This window comes from Eleutherodactylus coqui, chromosome 2, assembly GCF_035609145.1.
Source record: "Eleutherodactylus coqui strain aEleCoq1 chromosome 2, aEleCoq1.hap1, whole genome shotgun sequence".
NCBI lineage: Eukaryota > Metazoa > Chordata > Amphibia > Anura > Eleutherodactylidae > Eleutherodactylus > Eleutherodactylus coqui.
Window position 1 is genome coordinate 136631579 of NC_089838.1, and position 26229 is coordinate 136657807.

Consider the following 26229-nt stretch of genomic DNA (forward strand, 5'->3'; position numbering starts at 1 on the left):
GCTCTTATGACTCCACGGTTTCCATAAATGAGTCTTTGCTTACTCTGACAAGAAAGGGGTTCTTCCATCATGCACTGTTAGGGCAGATCTCCGACATCCCCTACCATTGTAAATGGGGCTGTGCCACAGTACCCTGCACAGCTGTGCGACCCTTTTAGCTAAATTAGTATGGTGACTACTTCATTTTGAGTGTCTGTGGGGGACCCAGAAGTCAGATCCCTTAATCAAGTGAAGGTATATTTTTGTAATATGACATCACTTATGGGAAGATTTAAGATGTTCTAATTAGTATTAAAAACTACATGGCATGTTGGGTTTAGATAGTATGAATGATGTCACAGCATATTAATTCTAGGACAATCACCTTGTTTTAGTATAATCATGAGACTCCAACATGTTACCTTATCTAGTCTAATCACAAAACCCCAAGATATTTTATTTTAACTATAAGGCTAGCCATACACATTGAATATACAGTAATTCAGTTGAATCCGCTGATATCGGCAGGACTGGCTGATCATTTAGTGTAAATGGCGGCCTTTGGAATCTCCCCTGACAACATTAAGATTTCAGCCCCCTGACCCTTTTGTTCTTGGGAGATAAGCTACTGCCAGACATCTCTGGCAGCAGTATTCTCCCCTCTTTGCATTCAGAGTGCATGCACACTCAGTCGAGCATGCATGTGTATACAGTGTCGGTAAACATTGCTGGTGGCTAAATGAGTGTTCAACCAACAGTTATCTAATCTGTTTAGGTGACTTAAAACCTCAAGAGTGTCGGATTGGACCACCAAAGTACTAAAGTACCTGACAAAGTAATGGGCCCCAAAGGTCCAGGAGAAGACAATCTTCTTGGAGTTGACTTTAGAGTTCAGTAATTGATTCCAAAGTTTATTTATTATAACCCCAAGAAAATTCTTAATTTTTAATCTAATCAAAAGACCCCAAATCTAAACACAAGAGCCCAAGATATTTTATATTTTTAGTGCGTTTACTGTTGTGATTATTACTATTATTATTCAATGTCTGGATTTTGCTCTATTCCCATTTCTGTTACCTGTTTGTCCTTCAGTTTGTGCAGCTTTGCTGAAAAGACCGCTGCTGACTGTAAACACCTGAATCTTGTATTTTTTTCCTGGGACTAGGTCTTCAAACTTGTGTGATTTTGTGGTTGCTGACACAGACTTATTATTTATTAGAGCATTCTCATTAGTAAGAAGTAGAAGGTCATATCTGTCTGCGATGCCGGGTGCACTTTGCCAGTTGACCACCAGTAGATGACTGTTGTATTCATTATCTGCCCGCAGCTTTTGAACTATTGAAGGCACTGCAAGACAATCAAGCATCTCAGTTTAAGTATATTCATACATTCCATACTATTATAACATTTAAAACTCTCAAGAAGTAAAAACATACTTGTTCGTCCAAAGGATGTCATGTTTTTACTTAAGCTTCCACTGTTTGTCTGCACTACAACTTTGTACTGTTCCCCCGGAATCAGATTGTTGAAGGTATGTTCATAATGGTCAATGATGTTCTTGGATATAGTTTGAGATTCTATCTGGAAGTTCTGACGGAATATTGCTACCATATATGAATCTACATCTCCTCCTCCAGATGTCCACTTCACAATGAGACTGTTTGTTAATCCATTGGGTGAAATATAGATGTTCTTAGCAGCACTGGGAACTAATAATGAAAAGACAGAACACCACAGTTTAACATCAATGTCAATATACAGGATAGAGGACCTGCATTTTCTGTTATCTGTTTAATTATTAATTGTTGCAATGTTTATCGTTGTTCTCTCTTATCTTTTTCTCGTATACCTACTGCCTCTGAGTAGGCTGGAATGTTTAATAGTTGCTTTATTCTTTATATGGCAAACTTAAATTTTTGTAAATTGAATTATCCAATAAAGCATAACTGCACTGTCAGATGAGTTTTCAGAATATTTTGATTTATGTACATGCAGAATAACACTATTATATGACTTATTTCCTGCATTTTCAACAGTTTTCACCTCTGCAGGTTGCATCTCTAATTTTCAGTTCTCTCTGAGCTGGTGGGTGGAGACTAGCTGTTGTGATGTCTTCTATAAATTGCACATGAAGTAAATGGCTGATTCTGTTTCCTTACTCTCTGTAGTATACACACATGAAAGTTGATTCAAATAAATCACTGGCATTTATATACAGGTAGATGATCAGGTATATCTACATTTGTTCCCAATCATTTGCCTGTGCAGAAATCCCTACAGAGGGGTCTCCTGCTTTTCCTTTCCCCTCAATTAGCCTGAGAGCTGCAGGAAAGAGTAACTATTCTGGAGGACTCAATGCCACCATGCATTATATGGTCACTTATTCATTTCAATGGACGGCTGTTTAACAACATTTCTTCTGCAACTTCAATCAATATGCATGTGCACCAACAGCTTTTCCCAGAAATATTAACTGGTTACTGATTTCTTATTAATAACTCTTTAACCTTTTGGTTTCATCTTTGACTTACTATATATCATATACGTAAATTGTGCTATGCAATAAATTTTAATATGTGCATAGAAGTTTCTTACCTGTTAATCCCTCTACAAATGTTGATCTCTGCGCATCACCGCTAAATGTTAACACAACTATCTTGTAAAGGCGACCGGGAGTGAGAGACGTGAAGTGATATTCAGAAGCTGTGTTACTCAATGTAATCAGTGGGAGAACACTCATGTCATTGTATAGTAGCTGAATCTCATAGCGATCAACATCCCCATCCGCTTTTGACCATGTAACGTGGAGCTCCTCACTACCTCTTCTTGCAAGCGTTAACTTCTTTACCGCCTCTGGGACTAATAAAAAGGTTGACATGTTTTAGTCATGGAATATTAATATAGAAGGAGAATATTACAAAATCCTTTTTTTGTACTTACAAGTTCTCCCGCTGGTCATAGCACTGGTCTCATATTTTCCACTTTCAGTGCTGACAGTTATACTGTACAGTCGGCCTGGCACTAGGTTGGAGAATACACATTCATTTTGCAACTTGTTGACTGCTGTGGTGTTTATGAAGTTATTGTTATTTTTAATGGTCACTTTATACTGGTCAAAGTCTCCAACAGCGTGTAGCCAGGACACTTTAAGATAGTCACTTCTTCCTGCATTGCTCACTGTTAGTCCTTGGACGGCAGAGGGAACTGAGAAATAAAGGGTTAATGGTCAACTTACACAATATTTCAGTAATAGAAAATGAACAGTTATTTCAGGACCTAAAAATATATATGCGGATGATATGTATGTTATATAAGATAGATAGATATGAGATAGATAGATATAAGACAGATAGATAGATATGAGATAGATAAATAGATACATATAAGATAGATAGATATAAAATAGATACATATGAGATAGATAGATATTAGATAGATAGATAGATATTAGGTAGATAGATATTAGATAGATAGATATGAGATAGATAAATAGATACATATAAGATAGATAGATATAAAATAGATACATATGAGATAGATAGATATTAGATAGATAGATAGATAGATAGATAGATAGATAGATAGATAGATAGATAGATATTAGATAGATAGATATGAGATAGATAGATAGATATGAGATAGATAGATAGATAGATGGATAGATATTAGATAGATAGATATGAGATAGATAGATAGATAGATATGAGATAGATAGATAGATAGAGAGATAGATAGATATGAGATGGATAGATAGATAGATAGATAGATAGATATGAGATAGATAGATAGAGAGATAGATAGATAGATAAATTGATAGATATGAGATAGATATGAGATAGATAGATAGATAGATAGATATGAGATAGATAGCTATATAGATAGATATGAGATAGATAGATAGATAGATAGATATGAGATAGATAGATAGAGAGATAGATAGATAGATAAATTGATAGATATGAGATAGATATGAGATAGATAGATAGATATGAGATAGATAGCTAGATAGATAGATATGAGATAGATAGATATGAGATAGATATGAGAAATATAGATAGATATGAGATAGATAGATATGAGATAGATAGATAGATAGATAGATATGAGATAGATAGATAGATAGATAGATAGATAGATAGATAGATAGGTAGATATGCGATAGATAGACATGAGATAGATAGATATGAGATAGATATGAGAAATATAGATAGATATGAGATAGATAGATATGAGATAGATATGAGATAGATATGAGAAATATAGATAGATATGAGATAAATAGATATGAGATAGATAGATAGTTTTATACCTGTCCACTCTTGGCTGAAGGAATAACTCTCAAACTTTCCACTCCGTGTTGTTACAGTCACATTGTATAGTCGTCCAGGCGTTAAAGCACTGAAGGAGCATTCATGGATAGATCTGGAAAGTGTGAGTGGGGGAAGGATGTTACCATTATGGGATAAGGTTACTACATATGTATCTACATCTCCGATAGCCTGTAGCCAAGATATGCGCAGGTAGTCACTCTGACCATTGTTACTGACTGTAATTCCACTTACACTGGACGGCACTGAAATAGAAATTGACAAAACACATTTACACTTTCAGGTTTGGCTAAACAATAACAAATAGCACTTATGTTGGAGGGCCGAAATAGAAATGTAGTCTTTAATAAACTGCACTTCTATAATGCTTTACACAAATTACTGCAACACCCGGGGCCGATCACCTTTATTACCAATCGCTACATCTACCACCAAATTTACCCAATCTGTAAAGGATCTGGATGCATTACAAAATATAAATGCACATTTAGCGCTACAGCACTTATTTATATAATGCTCGGTCATTTCTTTGTTTTGTACTGTTATTAATTTACTGCCTATCTTGGTTCAGACTAAGAAATACATAATTGCATGATGCAAAAGCTTTTCTACTTATTTTGTGTTATGTGGACCTAGAATAGGGGTCAGCATTTTTTTTTAGATTTGCTCTATTTTCTATATTTGTCCATAGTGATACCGCATGGAAGTCTTTTGTGTTATATTTACGGTACTTAAATATTTGAACCTCTAGGAAAAGTTTTATATCACTGAACGGAAGGTACATATTTGTGAATGCTATGACTATAACTGATTATAAAGGTTATTTTTTTTTTCAGTTAAACCAAGGCAAATACAGAGATACAGCAGTTTAACGTATGGCGAAAAGCAAATCTCTTGTGCCCTCTGCTGGCTGTATGTGGTACATTATATATAACCGCTTGTGGGTCACTCCGCACGTTATCACTTCTCTTCTGAGTATGATGCATTCAGATGTACAGACTATTGTTTAAAAGTATTTCTCCATGTTCCTTAAGTACAAGACATAATCACTTAAGGAAGGAAGTTGCTTGATTAAGTTCACATAAGTATCAGGCTTCCAAATATGCTGATCTTGTGCAATTAAACATTCTTTCTTGGCTTAACTCTAATTTCCTGTTCGTAGACTTTTCACTTAATCCGTATCCCTTCTCCTCCCCAAAGATCATCCGTACAATTTATAATTTTTTTTGGATGTTTTCTTTGTCTGTTTTTCCTCATTGGTATTTCCAGCTTCATGTAATTCCACTGCCTTTTACCCCCTTGCCATGCTGTAATGTCCTAAACTGCTTAAATTGTGCCCCTAGTTTGGAGGGGCAATCAATTAGAAGATTGCTTACATAGCAACACCACAGTATATTGTTATGAACAGTAGGGAAATCCTGTGGATATGCCATAAATGTCTGGTAGATGTGGGTCCCACCTTTTTTAAAAAGTTGCATAGTACTTTTCGTGCCAACAAGCCTAATATATGAGTTCATAATATTACGAGTATAGACATACTAGGAAACATTAATGTGGGAAGAAATGATTCTTTTGGTGATACTGTAACAATAACACGCAGAAATGTTTTAATTTATTTAATTTTTGGACTATGAGAAAAGTTATACATGTACAGAGTATGTGTGTGTGCAGGTTTCATCTTACCTGTTCTGCCTTCAGCCAGAGATTGGCGCGATGCAATACCTCCGCTGAGAGCTGTCACCACCACTGAGTAGAGTCCTCCTGGCTTTAAAGAGTGGAATTGATAATTTTTGATGTCACTAGATACACTTTCATTCTTTATCACAATGTTTTCATGTATTAGGAGAACTTGGAAAGAGTCCACATCTCCCCGGCTTTTCGTCCATTCTGCATATAGACTACTTGTTTTTCCTTGATTGACTAAATTTAAATGAGTAACCTGGAAGGGAACTGTGATGGAGACATAAGATGTATTAGAGAATAAAAGCAGAAACTAATTCTTTCTCATTATAGGGAATGAATATTGAGGAACATTTTATTAGTACAGACAAGTGGTGTAGCAATAGGGGTTGCAGGGGTCACAGTTGCAACCTGGCCCCTGAGCTAAGTGCCACTAACATTATTGGCGCATTCCCCCCAAAACCCATGGACCCTGTCCGGCTAAGTGCTATGAATACCGACTGCCTGTTATGCGGCCACAACAGGGAACGACTCCTCCCCCTCCTCCTATCGTCCAGTGCTTAGGAGCACCTAATGTTTAGAAGAAGCGAGAGGTGCCATTCCCTCTCTGCTCCGCCCACATAATGGGCAGCATAGCTGCAGCGCTGCACTATTATGGAGCAAGAAGTATTCACAGCAATCAGCAGGATGGGGGCACTGGGGCACAAGGGTGTTCTATTAGTTTTAGGGGATGTATTACTATATAGGGGCACGAGACCTTATTGCTATTTAGGGATACAGAGGGGGCTCTATTACTAAGAAGGGGTACAGTGTGGCTCTATATATAGGTGCACAGGGGCTCCATAACTATAGAGAAACATGTGGGTGGGTGTTCAATTCCTATAAAAGGGTTATCTGAGTTAAATTTGAAGAGAATTTATCACTAGTATTTAGCAATGCAAATGAATAGCTGTACCGTAAGACCAGCTACTGGCACATGCACAAATAAGCTGCCCACTTTGTGGGCAGGATCAAGGTCCTTATCTGTGTATGTGGTGGTAGCCAGCATCACGGCACAGGACTTTGCAGCGGTGTGTAGATGACGCCTTCTGCGTCATCACGTCAGAGGATGCGAAAGGGCTAGCTTTGGGGAAACCAGGCAGCTAGCAGAGATGGTCCAGTACGCCCACTGGACCGCATTGCCTCATTTACATATGGCGCGGGACATTTTCAAAGTGCTTTTATTCAGCTATGCTTTGATCCACAGTTCTAGAAAAAGCAGTGTAGGAAAGATAGATCATTCATGATTTTTGTGCTACTATTCCTTTGTATTGCTAAATACCCGTTATCTTTAAACTCTTTAATATTGGTTCTGTTTAAAAGAAAATGATGTTCTTCATGTACAAAAATGATAATCATATACTCACCTCCCCTGGCCACACTGCAACTCCAGTGCTACATCCTCAGGTTTCTGCTACGATACTTTTATTGACAGATTGCAGCAGCCTGTGTGTGGAATGCCACAGGCTGCTGCAGCAGATCATGGATCCCAGCTTTTGACATCTGTTATTGGCTCTTGCAGCTTATGGCGTCCCATAAATAGACTGACTGCAAACTGTCAACATAGACCCAGTGAAGAAAACGGAGCTACAATAGGGGACTGGAGAGGTGTGAGTATATGATTATCATTTTTATACATGGGAAGTGGGATTTGAAAAAACAAAAACTACGATAAACCTTTTAAGGGACACGAAGGAACCATTGTTAGCATTGAGGAGTATTATTAGTTTTATAGGGCACAAAGTGGGCATTATTACTTTGTGGGAGGGTACAGATGGGAACTATTACCACATGGAGGCACAAAGCAGACACTATTTCTTGAGTGGGTCACTACCAGGTAATTATTACTGTGTGTGAGCAATATTACTTTATTGGGCACCAGAGGGAGCACTGTTACTGTGAGAGACACTGTGAGAGGCATTGGGGGCAACAGCAGGACAGAAAAAGTGTACAGAGATGAGTTTCGGATTTCACCAATTGTTTTCAGACAGATTATAGACGAAAACCGAGGTATCACTACTAATTTTTAGAAAAATGTAGTTACTAGACAAAAAAAAAATCAACAAAGCAAGCACAGAACGCCCCATACCGCTCCTTTATGTTCTAACCCCCTGCCACCCCTTTTCGTTCCACCGCACCTTTGAGAAGTAAAAATGCCCCCCCCCCAGGGGCAATAATGCCCACGTTGAAAACCACAGATTTAAACCTCCCTTCCTCCCCAGCTAGCGCAAGAAGTTCTGGTACATTTTCCTGCATGGCTTCCTTCATGATATTTTAGCTTTCGACATGTCCTCTGTTCTCCTTTGATTTTGACTTATCTATTAATGATCTCTTTTCTCCTCTGATCTTATCTCTTTATCTTCCTCCTTTGTTCTCTTTGAGTGGACAGATTCCCGCTCACAAGGAAGGTGACACCACTGACCTCATATTCCTCTAACAGTCCTTTACAAACAACATTACTGATCTACTATCTGGCCACCATTTATGATCTCCCTATTTCATCTTTTTCTCCTTCTTCCTTAAAGAACATCTGTTACCAGACATTTAAGGTCTGTAGATCTGAAGCAACTCACGACAACCTTACAAACAACACGTTGTAACACCACTGGAACTGCGCTCGACCAGGTTGTACATATCAATCTCTGCCATACATTGCAGAATGCTGTTCAGGGGTATCCAGCTCACCAGATAATCTCTAATCCAGCTGTGTGGAAAAAGTAAGTCCAACCTGAGTTTTGGCAAAAATTGCAGTAAAAATGAATTTCCATAAGACAAGGAAAGTATCGTCCCTACGCAAACTAATTATATCCTCGTCCCCCGGGACAAAACCGATGTTTTTATGTTCGTGGGAGAAGGAATTGGGTATTTCCCTCTCAAAAAGCGATACAAATTTAATCCTAAGCACCTCCTTCGGTCTATCTCCTTGTACACTCTCACAAGAATCGCATTATAAACATCTAGTCAGGTGGTACAAAACCCCCCATTGGCTGCACGCTTATAAACTAACACCACATGGGAGCTGTTGGAGATGCGACCACTTACCAGGGACCTACCTCCACATATGGTGGGAGTGTGCAGGAATCAGACCCTTTTGGAAGGGGGTGGAAAGGGTTCTGCGGAAGTTGTCTCCTAAAATCTCGCTATCCCCAGAGATGATTTTTCTGTGGAGACCATCCTCAGTATTTCATCCCATAAAGAATAAGCTGATCGCCCTTCTAATTGATTCAGCCAAAGCATTGATACCTTTCTTGTGGAGGCAAACAACCCCACCAACGCTCAATCAGTGGAGAGAGAAAGTGGATCTGCTCTTCAATTTGGAAGAGCTGACAAGCTGGAACAACCATACACATGAACAATTTATGCAGTTGTGGGGGCCTTGGGCGGAGGCGAGAGCCCTTGACGTGTTCGAGAGTTGAGCTACACCCCCGAGCTGGGAACCCAAGTGGAATCAAAACCCTATCAGTGTTCCCTAGTTGGGGAGCTTGTTACTACTATTCCCCACCCCCTGATCCCTATCCCTCTTTCCTTACCCCCTCCCCCCCCCATCTTATATCTTTCTTCTTCATTATATCTCTCTCTCTTCATTTTTTTTATTTCTCTCTTTACTTTTCAAGGTTAATTATGTTCTCCGTTGCGCATTTGCAATACCCTGAGTCCGGAGACTCAAGTTCTGGAGAGTCTTTCAGAGGGTTAGAGATTTAGATCTCTTAGGATAATAAGGCAAAATGTATGTAGCTCACTTGCAAGCGATTATATGTGCACATTTGCTATTATTTCTGTACCTGGGACAAAACTGATCTTCGCACATCTTTGTCTGTAAATGCAAAAATTTAATAAAAAAAAAAAGAAAAAAAAAAAAAGAAAAATGAATTTCCCAAAATGCCTGCTACAGAGGTCAGAGAGCAGCCAACCAACAGCCATCAAATATGGCCTCCATCTTGCATAGGAGCAGCAATTTCATGGGACAGCTGCATTACATGACCTAGCCTTATATAACATATGCACATGTAACCAGTGGCTATTTTGCAGATGCGCACAAAACAAAGAAGCTATATCACATTTACATGCCTATATAAATTGTGGATGACCCATCATGCCTCAAGTACCACCAGGCATGGATTTCACCTGGCCTCTGCTCCCCCATGACAGACTCGATTGATTAGTTGGCTCGCTGTCAATTTTTATTCAAAATAACTGCGTATAAATTTATATCAAAGACCACACAGTGCCCTCAAGGTGCTTCTACCATATTTCCTCCTCCAACCTCCCCCCAAATGAAAAAATATGTCAGTATGTAAATAAGGAGCAACAGGTCTCATGTTTCCATGTGGAGCACATTATGCCCTCTATGTGCTGTTGCCTTGGCGCAATTTTTACTAATTTTAGGGAGAAGCACAGTGTTTCCCAGATGTATGTCTGTATTCCCATGCACTTTGGGGGCTTTGGCTGCACTGGGGACCTTCTGGAGGGCACATTAGTGAACCTGATTTTTACTCCAATTGACCTTAATAGAAGTTGGAATCGGCTGTTCTGGTTCATGGTGATTTTGGTGAACACCTTGTCAACACTAAATATTCCCATGGCTCAGCTTTGTACAACAAACCTTTTCAGCCCAAGTTCTTATTTCTTGTTGTAAGTATACTATTCAGTACATTGACTCCCTTTATCTACTTCAACACCAATCATTCCTTCAAAATCCTAACCACAGTGATAAAAGAACATGTTTCTAATCACCCAGCCCCTTAAGGTTGACACTTGCCTGCCTGAACCTTTCCCCTTACATCTAACTTGGGCTTTTTTCTAATGGTTATCCCACCAAAACTAAAAATTTACACCAAGAATCCATTCCTACATGCTTCTTCCTCATAAAAGGGACAATCAAATGCCCAAGCTCCAAAGTTAGTCTGTAACCTTCTAATTTGCTATCTCTATAACAGAAACCCCTCAGCTTGGATTCTGCGCACTGTGTCACCAGAAACTGTTCTTTTTAAGGTTGAAGCCTAAAGGTGGCTGCTCATGGCTCATCATCCTTGACCTTTGTGCTGCCTTTAAAACTATGGACCATCAACGGCCTTTACAGACAGTGACCTCCTTTAGACTCAGGTGCATTGTGCTGTCTTTAAACCTGTCTATTGAAGGTCTGCCAAAATGACAAATTGTCTCTCTTTCTGTATTTGGAATAGAGTTTTTCACCCTACAAAATACTAAGTGCAGAATTCCTCAGTGTTCTATTTGGTCTTACAATAATGAGGGAGTGTAGAAGCATGTATTAATGTTATCAGGCTTTTCCTTCCTGATACTCTCGAGCCAAGTCCCCAGAGTTTTCCTTTCCACCCTTCCTTTTTGATACATTACATGTAGATATGTTGAAAGTGGAGATACAGTGTGTGGAGATATAGGCATTATCCCTTCATTACTTGTGTCAATCAATGATTTTAACAGTATTGGCTACTAGTAGGTTAACTACATGACTTACTATAAATGATACTATAATCCTAGGGCATTCATTTGTGATACTAGGATTATGTTAGCATATTTTGCAGGTAAACACTACGGACACTTTTGATGGCATTTTCGTTTTTGCTTAATGCATGTACTTTTGGCTGAAAAGCATTTTTGCAATAGGATTTCATTAAAAATGTTGCATCATTTGGTTTCTGCAGCTTTTGTATATCACTATATATAATAAGCTGCAGAATACTTTTCACTAGCGCATCCATTAGTGAACTTTTCTGATATCTCAGTATGCAGCCCTTCTCTCTCCTCTCTTGAAACCATCTTATCAGCTGACTTATAATAGCAACAACGATAAACTCCCTTTCCACTGAAGTCTACAGGAGGTACGGAAAAAGCAGAGCTCAACAGGAGGTGCGAAAAAAACAAGTAAGCAGAGCTCAGCATAGGAAACCCCCATTCTCGTCATAAGTGAGGGTCCCGGATGTGATACCCACATCTAACAGGCACTTCTGGCCTATTCTGTGGCTATAAGCATTATAAACAGCTTTCTGTAATGCGTGGATGCTAGAGTAAGGTCCCTATTAGAGATGAGCGAACGTACTCGGTTCGGGTGTTTTTGCACTCGAGCACCGCTTTTTCCGAGTAACTGACTACTCGGACGAAAAGATTCGGGGGGCGCCGGGGGGCGGGGAGCGGCGTGGTGGAGCGGGGAGTAGCAGTGGGGAACAGGGGGGAGCTCTCTCTCCCCCCACTACCCTCTGCAACCCCCTGCTCACCCCCGGCGCCCCCCAAATCTTTTTGCTTATCTCTAGTCCCTATCCAATATATACTTAGCCAACCAAAACACTTTATGTTGTCACATTTTATGTTTGGTTAACGCTGTAGTAGAAAATCATGTTTTCCATAGTTGAAGTTTATATATTCTATAGATATTTAATGAAAATTTAGGATGGGGACACCCCTTTAACCTGACAGGTCAATCTGTATAGTTTTATTGAAAATGTTAAGAATAGGCCACCATTATTCAGATGTAGCGGGCTGTGATCATCATAAAAAAAACCAGAAATGTATGGAAAAAGACTTTTTCTACTGTCTATGTTGTTTCATCTTCTTAAAGGTACAGTCCATGCTATAATCTTCTGGGCACTTCCTCCTAGTATTTAAGGTAATAACCCGGTCTGTACTTAGTCTTGGGCTACATGGAGAACCATGTAGCCCAAGACTAGGTACAGACAATTAAGTGATATCTGCAGTGCACTAGATTGCGCTAGATTATAACTCTATGTATTCTTCTGCACTGCACTTGTAGTTCATTGAAGAACAATCAGTTGCACTACAAAAAGTCTACATCAAGCCTAGTACTTAGTATATTCTGTATAGGTAGCTCAATACTTGTATAACAATGTAACACTAATGAAATGTGTTTGCATTCCATGAATATATAGCAGGACGCCATCCAAGGAAGACCAGTGTATTTTCAATGGCTGCAGGGAAAATGGTACCCAGAAGTACAGCGCCGCCTATAGGAAATCTAGTTCTGACATGAACATATTTCAACAATGGGAATAATTTACAAATTAAAAGACGTAACCATAATGATCAATGCATATCCTAATAAGGACCATTCAATGGTGTCAGTAAAATGGTGCATTATACAGATAGTCTTACCTGTTCTTCCTTCTACAGAAGCCCAGTTGTTAAGATCCCCACTGATACTTGTAACTTTGGCTGAATATTTTCTTCCAGGCACTAAGTCAGTGAAAGTAAACTCTTTGGCTTCTTTACTAAGAACTTTGTTTATAAGTATAAGATCCCTGTCGGCAAGTGAAACCACATAACTGTCCCATTCGGTAAGAGGAGTCACCCATGTGATGCGGAATGAAGATTCATTAGTATGTTTAATGCGGAGCTGCTGGACAGCTTGAGGGGCTATGTCAAGAGGAAAAGATTTTATTATTAGCACCTAGCAACTAGTTTATTACCAACTAATAACATTCATTTGTCTATTTATATAATGGTATGCTTATTGGTATAATAAAGGAAAAAAATATGAAAACACAAATCAATCTGTAGACTACAGCGGGCACCCTCCAGCAGATACAAGCAATTACTTTTAGTCAACTATTAGAACACATGTAAGGACTGACCTGTTCTGCCTTTGCAATACGCAGCATTTTGCAAGCCCCCACTCTCCACAACTACAGCTACATCATACTGCCTTCCAGGGATGAGTCCCACATCTTGAATGATGAATGCTCTGTAGTGCGGTTCCATAGTGGTGTTCAGTAAAATAGTAGACTGATTGTAGAGCAGAAGATGATATAGATCCCAGTCACCAGCAGGTGGCACCCAGTTTACTCGAAGAGACTTTACTCCATTGCTAGTCACTTTCAAGTTTGTAACTTTCTGTGGAACTGGAAAGCAAACAGTAAAAATAATTCATTCCTGAAAAGGTGGCAACATACTATACTTTGAGTACTTAGTAATGTTGGCTTGCAACTCTGGAGTCCTGGGTTCAAATCCCACCAAGGACAACATTTGCATGAAGTTTGGATGTTCTCCCTGTGTTTGAGTGGGTTTCCTCCGGATACTCCGGTTCCCTCCCACAGCAGTGTAGTCAGAAACTCTAAAGGCATCTGGATGACTATCGATTGAATTCAAATCATAGTCTTTCAGCATCAATATAACTGTTGGCAGAGTGACGAGTGAGAAGTCGCTAGTCGTTTCGTTTCAGCTTACCAAAAAAAAAAGTCGTTGGTTGATCAAAAGTCGACTGGTGTAAAGCCACAGTTGTCTGTATTTGAATGACTTGTGAGTGAATTTGTATTTAGATCCCCACTAATGAAGAGTCATCGCTGTGTTTAAGAGCAAGCGAACGACTGTCGCTCATGCGCTTCAGCAACTTTTCAGAACGACTATCTGAACGATAGTTGCTCCATGTAAAGGTATCTTAACATACACATACCTCCGTAGCGCATATCTGTTTTTATATTCTTAGCTATAGATATGTCCTTCTTTACCTTTCCTCTCGGTTCTGAGATATCCTTAGACGAATGGCATGAGATGACCAGCTTTGACAAAATGAAAAGAATCGTGTTGCCTTGACAGAGTAATGCAAGCGTTTTGTCAAGCCAAGAGGAAGGCTAATTTACTTCAGCTAAGTGCATTGCAATGGATTGAGCAGTTGTACTTCCAGTTTGCTTTATCTGGCCAGTCCCTACCCTCAAATCCACATTAATGCAGTCAGAGTTTTGCAACAAAAAGCATCAAAAGATGAGAAGTCACTGGGGAACTTTTGCTATGTAATGAGTTTAATTTCCATCTCTTAGCTATGGCACTTTATGCCCCACCACAGCTGCCTCCACAACATAACTTGGAGACTGGCTAGAAAAGGTATCAAATGCAAACATTTGTCAGTAAAGTTCATATTTTCTATGAATGCTTACCGGTTCTGCCAATTGCCATCTTGTCAGCAGTGAAGTCCCCAGCAATACAAGTGACATTAACCTGATACAGGCGCCCTGGTGTTAGATCATTGAAGGTGATTTCTGTGGATGCAAAATCCAGAGTTCTGCTGTACTTGATCGATCCTTTCTCAGATAAAGTGATGTTGTAGAAATCCAATTTGCCGCGAGGTGCTTTCCAGCGAACCTTTAATTTTGTGGAACTTCCCTCATTCAGCACAGATAAATTGGACACCTCAGCAGGAGCTAGTAAATGAAAGACAACAAATGTATCCGATAAATGTACCAAGATGAGCAATTGTCTCAGTATATGAATGAATGATGCATAAATACAACAGTCCACGGTAGGTTGGGATATTAAGGAAAATGTAAAGGATAAGTCTCTGTTCTATATCCATAATTGATTACATTTCCCTTGAAGATATACTACTGCTGGTGTGAAAGCTTGTGTACCGGGGTTCTATTGGTGGGAGGAGAGAAGCTGCATCATGTTTATATGCCTATGTAATACGTGGTCTATTGGTAATAGGGACAGATATTCTACAGAGAATATATTGCTGCTCGGTGTGAAAGCTTGTATACCAGCAGAGAATGTAAATGGGGTTGGAGGGAGCAGGGAAAGCAGGTGCATCACATTTATATGCCTATACTAAATGTCGTCTGTACATTGGGAGAGGGTATATTTCTGTTGCTATCAATGTATATAGCAGCAAAGCAGACAAACAAACTACGCTTTGGCATGGGGAGTATTGCATTTCAGTGTTTATAGCCTCAGATGTCGTTCAAAGTCACCAGTCCGGCCACTACAAATTATCTGCAGACTTTAATAGCAGTGGGGTTTGGGGAATTCTATTATGGTGCGCCCATCAGGACCAGTGTATAAATATGCAAACTGTACAGTGTGGCCTTCTGTTCTCACATATTGAGCCTCCCAGGGATTAAGTGGCAGTGTTTTTTTTTTGTTAATATACAACAAAAAGAAAACCCAGAAGGGAAACAGAAAATACACACAGTGGATGTCAGCAGCTTCAGACGTTGTGCAGTCACGAGTCAGGCCACTGCAAATTATTTGCAGGCCTTAAGCAGCTAGCCATGGGGTTTGGGGAATTTAATTATGCTGTACCAAACAGGGATAGCTCACAAAAATACAAGATTTCACATATTGTGCCTCCCAGGAATTGCGGCTTATTTAGTTGGAGGTGATTTTTTTTGTTAATATAAAACAGAAAGAAAACCAAAGAGGGAAACAGCAAATATACACAGTGTGTGTCAGCAATCTCAGATGTTGTTTAAAGTTGACAGTCCAGCCACTATGAATTATATGCAGGCCTTTAGCATCTAGCAGTGGGGTTTGGGGAATTCAATTACACTGTGCCAAACAGGGAAGGCTCGCAAAGATTCAAGCTGTTCTCTGTGACTGTCCCTGGCATTGAAGAACGGTGTCAGTGGCAGGGGGCACCTGATCACAAACACGTGGTCCAGCAAGCATGACCAGGGGCATTACATATCCTTAATAGCACATTGGGTCAATGTACTGCAGATGGGGCATGAAGCCGAAAGTGCTGGTCCACGTTTCATAATACTCCCAAGAGTTGCAGCACATTCATCCTTGTCTGTCCCTTCCTCACTGACCTTTTCCTTCTCCCAAAATAAAAATTTTCTAAAACACAAGAAACAGCTGTAGCTCGATAGCTTTTCCAAGGAGAAGGCTTATGCTTGGCTGTACTGTTTAGCTGGTAGAATTTGTCCTTTGCAAACTTATGACATTCCTTTTAAAATAATTCAGCACACCTGCTTTTTTCCTTGGCGTAATTTTTGGTAACTCTGCTGCTTTACCTTGGAGTAGAAGGAAGGTAATAGGCCTCTGCTTAAGTGTTGCGTTCACCTGGTAGAATTTACCTTTCTAGAATTTATGATATGGCTTTTAAAAGAAGCAGTACACCTGCTGTCTTGCATAGCAAAACTTTTGGCAGCTCTACAGCTGTTCCTTGGAATAGGCCCATGCTGGAGTGTTCTGTTCATCTTGCAGAGTTTCTGCTTGTAAAATTTATGACATTGCTTTTAAAACAAGCAGCAGACTTGCTCTCTTGCATAGTGTGATGTTTGGTAGCTCTACAGCTGTTCTATGGAGCAGGTCCATGTTTGAGTGTTCTGTTTAACTGGCAAAATTTGTCCTTGTAAAAGTTATGACATTGCTTTTGTAACAAGCTGCACATCTGCTGTCTTCATTGGCACAATTTTTGATGTAGGAGACAATATGTGGGTCTTCCTTTGTTTTCAATGACACCTCTGTGCTACAAGTAACCTTTACACCACTGTACACTATTTTTACCAATTTTTAGGAGGAGCACAGTGTTCCTCAGATGTGTGGCTGTATTCCCATGCAATTTGTGAGGCTTTGGCTGCATTAGCGACCCTTTGGAGGGCAAATTAATGAACCCAATTTTTACTCCCATTGACTTTAATGGACGTCAGAATCGATTGTTCTGGCTCACGATGATTTTTGTGAAATCGGCCTGATACTCGTACTGATATGAACCGATTATTCTATTAATTGCACATTACTGTTTACTACTTCTACTGCAGTCTGAAGGCCAGATATTGGTGACAATGCCCAATGACCCACTTCTCCAACAGATTAATAAAATTATGTTAAGTGACTGGTTCAGTATATGACACTTCTCAATCCTTACCTGTTCTTGCTAAATTAGAATTCCAGTTTTGCAAGCCTGCAGCATTAGTGATCACAGTGATATTATAGATATATCCAGGCAGGAGTCCATTAAAAGTGTGTGTAGTCATTTGATTATCAAGATTAACTTCACTAATTAGCTTCTGCTGATGTAATAAGAAAACCTTGTAATATTCTATATTGCCAGAACCAGGCATCCATGATACATGAATACTGTCTGATTTACAATGAACATTAATACTCTTCACAGGCATTGGAACTAAAAATAAAACAGAAATGGATGTTATAAAATGCATAATGAGTCTAACATGTAGAAAACAGAACATTAATGTTATTAATAACAGGATTATAACTTTTAGGTAATATCATTAGGCAGTATTTATACTTAATATATATTTGTACTACTTTTAGCAACTTTCTATCGAACTGCAGTTTAGTGTTTTGGATGCAACATTCTTAAAACACTATGTGTTAAGCTACCCCAACAAAATCTTACTGTAATGTATAATTAATAGGAAACGTCTGGCACATCCCAGAAAAAGATTATAAATTACTATTTTATTGAAACGTTAAAATAACTCAGACGACAGTTCTAATTTATAGTATGTCACGCTCAGGCTGCATTCACACGGGTGAGCAGGATATCGGGCCAAGAAACCCGGCCCACTGTCGTGTTTGCCAGCGTGTGTTTTACCCGTGGATGCGAGGCGTTTGTCATGCAAAAATGCCTTACATCACTTCAGTGAAATTGCAATCCCCTGTTTCATGTGCATGGGAGGATCGGCAAGTGTTTCACTTTGATTTCAATGGGAAACATCACATCGCACTTGCGTGCACATAGTGAGGCATGCGATGTGTTTGACTTTCCCATTGAACAAGAGGTGATGCGTTCCGAAGGACGCAAAAAAATAGAACATGCAGTGATCTTTTACCTCGCAGCATCGCAGTGAGAGAAAAAAAATGGCTTTGTGTATGACTCCATTCAAAAGAATAAAATTCCTATTCATGCAAGCTTGTCCTTAAACACTGGATACAATATGCCTCCTGGTGTAGAACACATTCTCTCAAGTCATCTCCCCTATAAATCAAATAAATCAATATATGTACAATAAGTCACTCTTAGGCCCCCTGCGCGGGATTTCCCGCAGAATTTCCGCCCATGCCCGACTGCATAGGATTGAATTGCAAAACGCAATCCTATGCACACAGCCGCGATTTGTCCGCATGAAAACACACGCAGAAAACAAATCGCGCCATGTCCTATTTCTGTGCGGGTCTCGCAGAGGCCCGCACAGAAACGTCACTAGTGCCAGGCCAGCTCCACTCTACGCATGCGTCGTCTGGCTGGCAGCTGACGCATAGCAGAGACGGAAGACACCGGGAGCAGGTGAACCACGGGCCTCTGCAGAGGCATGGGACCGCATCCCGCTGTGAGAATTCTCGCAGTGGGATTCGACCCGGCCGTCTGCAGGCGTCTTTGGACTTTATTCCCCCAGGAAATCTTGTCCCTAAATGCAAGAGTCAATATGCCTCCCGTTTCAGAACACACGTCCTCCAACTACCTACCATAGAGGCAAACTTCAGGCGTGCTCTAAAAACGCACCTCTTCAGGGAGGCATACCGCATACCCTAAACAAACTCCTTTGTACGCCGCCTGCTAACGCGCTCCCTGACCTATTGACTGCAATCCCTGCTAGCCATCATAAACCGCTCCTGCAGTCATACTGTTTCTGTCATCACACGGCCAAATCTGACCATTGTCTGTGCATACCATCCCTCACTCTCCATACTGTGCATATCTCCAGCCCTTTACCTTCTGTATGACCCCATTACTTGTAGTATGTAAGCTCGTTGGAGCAGGACCCTCACCCCCATTGTTTTCATCAACTGATTACTATATGTAACCGTGGTTCTGAAATTTTTGTATTTTGTCTTTCTGTATTCCCCCTGTCTATGTAAGCGCTGCGGAATATGTTGGCGCTATACAAATAAAGTTTATTATTAAAGTTTATTATTATTTGCTGATCTATCTGGATCCTTGCCAAGAATTCTGCAATCCCTGTCTTCAATTTACACATTATGCAACCCGGATACACCAAATTGCAAATTTTACATTCAATTGTATAGATGAGGTGATGGGAATCATAATTAATAAATAGAGATGAGCGAACGTGTTCTTAACGAACACTTACGCACCCAGACACCGGCTTATCCGAGGACTTCAGTGTCCGCGCGTAAGTATTCGGCCGGCGCCGGGCGGCGGGGGGAGGTGCGGCGGCGCGGGCGGCAGCAGCGGGGAACAGGGGGGAGCCCTCTCTCTCTCCCTCTCCCCCCCACTCCCCGCCGCACCCCCCGCGCTGCCACGGCGACCCCCGAACTTTTTTCGCCCGAGCACGGAATTGCTCGCAAAGTTCGGTGCTCGGGTGAAAAGGGGCGGAGCCGAACACGTTCGCTCATCTCTATTAATAAAGTTTTAATCCTGAAAGTTTTGGAAGCATCCATTGAATGAAAAATCTGTATGTTTTGTCAGCATATTTATAAACATTGACCAAGTACCTCCACAAGTAAAACAAACAAACAAATCACCATGGTAAGCATAACCAACATTTTCTGTCCTGTAGAGAAGATCTCACTTGAAGATAACAAATTCCCTGATGTCCTACCACATTTTGCTACACATTTGACACCATTATCTACAATTTGTTTAAACATGTTGCCCTGAGACACAATAGGAAGATATTTAAAAATATATTCTTTATATCCATGAAATTGCTACTATATGATGCAGAAAAGATTACTCCATCGTCCTTATTCTCTATCCTCTTCTCCCTATCCTCTGATAAAAGACTTTATTCTGTAATATGCTGCATCCATTCCAAGGTTCTATCTATCATCCATTGCTTATAGCCCTTTTAATTAAATACTCTTGCCTGACTCCATAGAGCAAGCTCCTTTTGCTCTTATGAGCTCGCTAATGGGATGGCCTCTATAGCGTGATGTGGATGACAGCTATCCGCACTTAGAAAGGCTTTTCCTGCCAAGAATTTACCAAAGCCCGAGGTGGGAACCTCACCTTTATCTACATCCCCTTTTAATTGTATATCTAGAAACACAATAGACAAATGATCTATCCTGCCAGTAAATTGAATATTAGAGGGAATGTCAAAAAACACTGTAGATATGAAAGGACGTTCTAAACATTATGATGGCTGGCCGTTGCATCAAGACTCTACACTAGTAAGCCATTGTTGATGTAACTCCCATACAACAGCAAACAATCAGCAAATGGATTTGAGGCGAAAAAGATGTAATTCTCCTCCCACCATTCCATAAATAGATTTACAGTGGAAAGGGAGAATTTGGACCCCATTGGGGCTCCCTTAATTTATAAGAAAAATGTCCAGCTGAGACACAAGTTATATTTCAGAAGTTGCTCAACACATAGAAAAATGCATTCCTGCAATGCATCTGTATGTGGGCTATATTTCTTTCAATTATGGGTATTGGCGACATATTATAAATCATGGGATATACAAGACTGTAACCCCACAACATCACACGTCATCCAAAAATACTTTTCATGCCATTGAAACCCCTTAAACATATTCAAAACTGTATTACTCTCATGTAAGTAACAGCAGCTTGGTGGACCAATGGCTGATGTCACCCTCAACCCAAACACTGAGCCCATCGCAATGAGGGGTCTAAGGGGAAGAGGAAAATACCTTAATGTATTTTTGGTAGCCCATAGAACACAGGCATGACAGGATGTTCAGGTAGTAAAAGATTAGATTCCCTATCAGAGAGAACACCAAGGTTCATCCCTTCCTCTGCTAAATGTTTTAGTTTCATAGCACATATACTCGTTGGATCACTTATCAGTTTCCTGTGTGCTGTTACATCATCCAAAACTAAATAAGGCTGTTTGAGATACACTGCAGTGTAAAGAATGACCACAGATCCACCTTTATTTACACTTAGAATTAAATTATGGTTATTTCTCAAAGTTTTATTAGCCACAAAATGTTTGCTTCTGAGATTGCTTTTAGTTAGCAATTGGTATCAAAAGAGAATAGATGGACATGAACAGATTTTAAATTTCACTCTATCAACAACTGGGAGTCTATAATATCGCTCAGACAGACAAGAGTGTTTAATTAAAGTAGGGTATAAGAAATGGATGATAGATAGAGCTTTGAAAGCAAACAGAAAACTTTCTGTTTGCTTTCCATTTATTAAAAAAACCCATTGAAATCAATGGTGGTAAAAATTGAACTATTTAATTCCGTCTCTCTGCTCCAAAAATGGAACAGAGAGATGAAAAGCCTAAATGGAGGAAGAACACTAGTGTAAATGAGCCCTAAATCTAGATCTTCTGTACCGGACAGCTAAACCTGGTTCGTGTTACTTTTTTTTGCTTGTGACATTATTTGCTACAATGTTTGTAAATATGTTAACAAAATACAGATTCTTTTAATGGATGCTTCTGAAACATTCAGCATAAAAACTTTACTAATTGTGATTCCCATTGCCCGGCATATACAATTGAATGTAAAACATGCCAGCTGATGTGTATGGGTTACACAATCCATACATTGAAGACTAGGATTGCAGAACACTTGGCAGGCATCGACAGATGTCAGTCACACGTATCAGGTGCTGTCAAGCATTTCACAAAGAAGAACAACAGCTCAATGACACATCTGTGTTTTAAAGGAATAGAAAGGTTAAGAAATCCTTTGGGGAGAAAAGTGTATTCTAATCCGGGACGCACATTGGATCCTGCATTTAGTGAAAAGATTTCCTGGAGGAATGAGCTCTAAGGGCTCAGTCACTTGGGCGTTTTTAACATGCATTTTTCCGCACGTCAAAAAATTTGCGCTAGATAAAACCAATGCTTTTCAATGTGAGCGGTCACATGTGCGAATTTTACATGCAGAAAAATGCCTGTGGCGAAAATTATAGGACACCGGTTAGCAGAACGCATGTAACTGTGGCAAACCGGTGTTCTATGTATGTGAAACCCCTTTATGTTTTCGCATCAAGGGATTTCACCTTGCGCTCAATGGGGCCGGCGGCAGCTGCGCCGACCCCATTGAGAACATATACTGAAGATCGCTCTCCTCCACTACAGCTGTCACAGCTGTGGCAGAGGGGCGCAATGTTCTCACATTGAATTCAATGGAGCCGGCAATACAGCTGACTCCATTGAAAGCAATGGGCTGCCGGCAAGCACTGCAGGGATTTTCGGGGAAGGGCTGCAAATATAAGCCCTTCCCTGAAAATCAATCCAAAAATGTGTAAAAAAAAAAGAAAATCTATACTCACCTCTCTGCAGCTGCTGGGGCTCAGACGCGTCCAGCCGGCCCTTCTCCTGCACTGCTCTGAGTAGTATTCAGCATGATTTAAAATCCCCGCATGCTGAATGGGCTGCCTCTGATTGGCTGAGCACTGTGACCAATCAGAGGCAGCTCTCAGCTATTAAAGGACAGCTGAGAGTTGCCTCTGATTGTTCCCTGTGCTCAGCCAATCAGAGGCAGCACTCAGCCATTCATGAATTCATTCAGCAGGGATTTAAAATCCCTGCCTGCTGAATACTACTCAGAGCAGTGCAGGAGAGAAGCTGGCTGGACTCGGCTGAGCCCCGGCAGCTGCACAGAGGTGAGTATAGTTTTGGGTTTTTTTTAACACATTTTTGGATTGATTTCCAGGGAAGGGCTTATATTTAAAGCCCTTTCCCGAAAATTACTGCAGCGCTTGCCGGCATCCCATTGCTTTCAATTAAGTTGGCTGTATCGCCGGCTCCATTGAATTCAATGGTAGAACATCGCAATGCTGTCACAGTGTCTTGTGACAATGGGACTCCCCGCAGAGATGAAGAAATCCTCTTCCACAGAGGTCACAGCCGCAGCAGGGGATAACGGGAAACGCCCATGTGACCAAGCCCTTTTGAGCGAATAAACGGTGCTAGCAGCATTTTTTCCGCTGTGACGGCCACTTAGATCACGCATCAGTTATGCGTTCAAAAATTCGTGCATCAAAACACCTGTGTGACTGAGCTCTAAGAGTGACTTGCAGTACATATATTGATTTCTTTGATTTATTTAATTATATTCTAACTATGATTACCAACCCAGGTAACAATGTCGTATGTTAGATATGTACAACCATTTTTAAATGCAAGCACTGCTTCTTTATGGCTTTAATTTATTGCATCCAAGTAATTTGTCAAATATATATCTTCTGGCTCGATATTGGCAACTGCCCAAACACACTGGATATCCAGGCATGGTCTGTAATTTTGGACATTACATCTGTAAGTCATCCCACTCTTTGCTTGCTTGTATGATTGGCTATACTCATGTACTCAATGTCTATGACTATAAGGAATACTGTGGGAGCATGAAACTAGAATATATAAGATGTGCGTGTAGGGCGCAGTGCTACATTTAGCCATTTTTGCCTTGGTCGACATTAGAACATGTCCTTCTACTGCTTGTATGAGAAGTTGATGTAAACTGCTAATATAACCCTGTTAGTGTTTACAAATTTACAAATGTAATTTTTTGGCTTCAAACACTGTGATTTATGACAAGACCACTCTACCACTCCTCACAGATCGAAGTGCTTCTTTAAGTGCTAAATGTGTTCCATGTAACTATTGTGATATGGCCTGGAATGGTGGGAGAAAATGGATATCTGCATACAGGTTCAGACCCCTTAAGTCACAGAAACAGTCCTACAAGTAAGTCTGGAAAAATTGTTTTAGAGATTTATACAAGACCTTACTCGCAGAAAGTGACTTTATGGGTTGTTCTAATAACCCTTTCCAATCCAATTTGTATGCTGGTTTTCCTAGGGGGGTTACTCTTTTTGTGCCGTTATACGATAGCGCTATATGCTGGCTAAAGCCAGTACTGCATGAGATGACATGTTGGATAGGCTCCGACAGCAGCGAGGCTGGCAATATACAGTAAGAGAACCCCGACGGACGTCTTCCAACATCAGAGCTGTACAGCCTTAACCCCTTGAGTGGCACGCCCGGAAAATTTCCGGGGACGAGCTCCACTGCTCATAGCAACATAGCCCGGAAGATTTCCGGGCTATGTATCACTATGGGAGCTGCAGAGCACAATGCCACAAGCTGTGACAGTGTGCTCTGCCTGCACAGACCCACACAGAGCAGTGCAAGGGCTTTGAAAAACCAGCAGAAGATATTGCCGACATGTCGGCAATGTCCTGCTTTGTTTACAAGTTGCCATAGAGACCATCGGCTTGTCAGAAGCAAGCCGATGGTCTCTGTGACAGGGAGAGCTTGGTGCTTGGCTGTCAGAGGACAGCTAGGTACTAGCTCTTACAGCAGAGATTAGAGAAAACCTCCGATCTCTGCTGTGTTAACCCTTTACATGCTGCAGTCTATGTGACTGCAGCATGTAAAGGGTTGTCACTGCAGTATGTAAAAGGCTGTCACCATCGGACCCCCGGAATGTGATCAGGGGGTCCTGATGGGTCCCTGTGGAAGTCCCCTAAAGGGACAAAAAAAAAAAATTAAAAAAAAAAAAGTAAAAAAATTATTTAAAAAAATTAAAAAAACACTTGTCTCCCTTTACTTTGTAAAACATCAAAAATACAATCACACATGTGGTATCCGTGTGCGTCGTAATGACCCAGAGAAGGAAGTTAATACATTATTTAACCCCTTAATGACATGGCCCCTTTTTTTCTTTTTTCCCCATTTCTTTTTTTCCTCCCCCCTGTTTAAAAAATCACAACTTGTCCCGCAAGAAACAAGCCCTCATATGACCATGTCAATGGAAAAATGAAAAAGTTATGGCTCTTGAGACGCAACTGCAAAACTAGTTGAAATTCAATGATTAGACCATTTTAAAAAACCTGCCCTGGTGGGCACGACAGGGTGGTAGGAAACCCGCCACTCAAGGGGTTAAATCATAATGTCTTCAGACATCAGACAGTGGATTGGAAAGGGTTAATGTACATTGCTTTCAGGGATTGAAGTGACAAATCCTAGAAGTCTCAAAGAATTTTAATATAGCAAACAATAATAATAATAATATAATAATAATTTTTATTTGTATAGCGCCAACTTATTCCGCAGCGCTTTCAGGCATGGATAAATGCAAAACAATACAACAATTACAATATAAGGTACATTGGGTTAGACACAAATGGGTTGAGAGTGGTACAGGAGGTGCAGGGGTGGGGAACACAGGCAATAGGAAATTTCATGTACAGATCATTTATCAGAAGGCAAACAGGGTGGAGCACCATAGGGAGGGGCGAGGGACTAGGTCAGGAGATTTGGTATGCTTCCCTGAAGAGGTGCGTTTTTAAGGCACGTCTGAAATTTCGTGCATCGGGAATTGTCCGGATGCCTTGGGGTAGAGCGTTCCAGAGGATGGGTGCTGCTCTGGTGAAGTCCTGTAGGCGAGCATGAGAGGTTCGTATTACAGGGGTGTTTAGTCTGAGTGTGTTAGCCGATCGGAGTGAGCGGGCTGGGTGGTGTACTGACAGTAGGGAGGCGATGTATGCTGGCGCAGCACCATGCAGAGCTTTGTGAGTGAGGTAGAGG

At 40.6% G+C, this 26229-nt stretch overlaps 1 protein-coding gene across 2 annotated transcripts in view; it reads right to left on the reverse strand.

Annotated features, from left to right (window-relative positions):
• PTPRB (protein tyrosine phosphatase receptor type B) overlaps positions 1-26229 on the reverse strand; it is a 159569-nt gene that overhangs the window by 57892 nt on the left and 75448 nt on the right. For both annotated transcript variants that reach the window (XM_066591635.1, XM_066591636.1), the window contains 10 exons: positions 17641-17898; positions 14930-15193; positions 13631-13897; positions 13152-13412; positions 5991-6257; positions 4289-4552; positions 2920-3183; positions 2575-2838; positions 1416-1688; positions 1057-1326 (listed from right to left, as the gene is read on the reverse strand). In XM_066591635.1, coding sequence (XP_066447732.1) covers positions 1057-1326; positions 1416-1688; positions 2575-2838; positions 2920-3183; positions 4289-4552; positions 5991-6257; positions 13152-13412; positions 13631-13897; positions 14930-15193; positions 17641-17898 — 2652 coding nt within the window. The remainder of the gene's footprint in view (positions 1-1056; positions 1327-1415; positions 1689-2574; positions 2839-2919; positions 3184-4288; positions 4553-5990; positions 6258-13151; positions 13413-13630; positions 13898-14929; positions 15194-17640; positions 17899-26229) is intronic.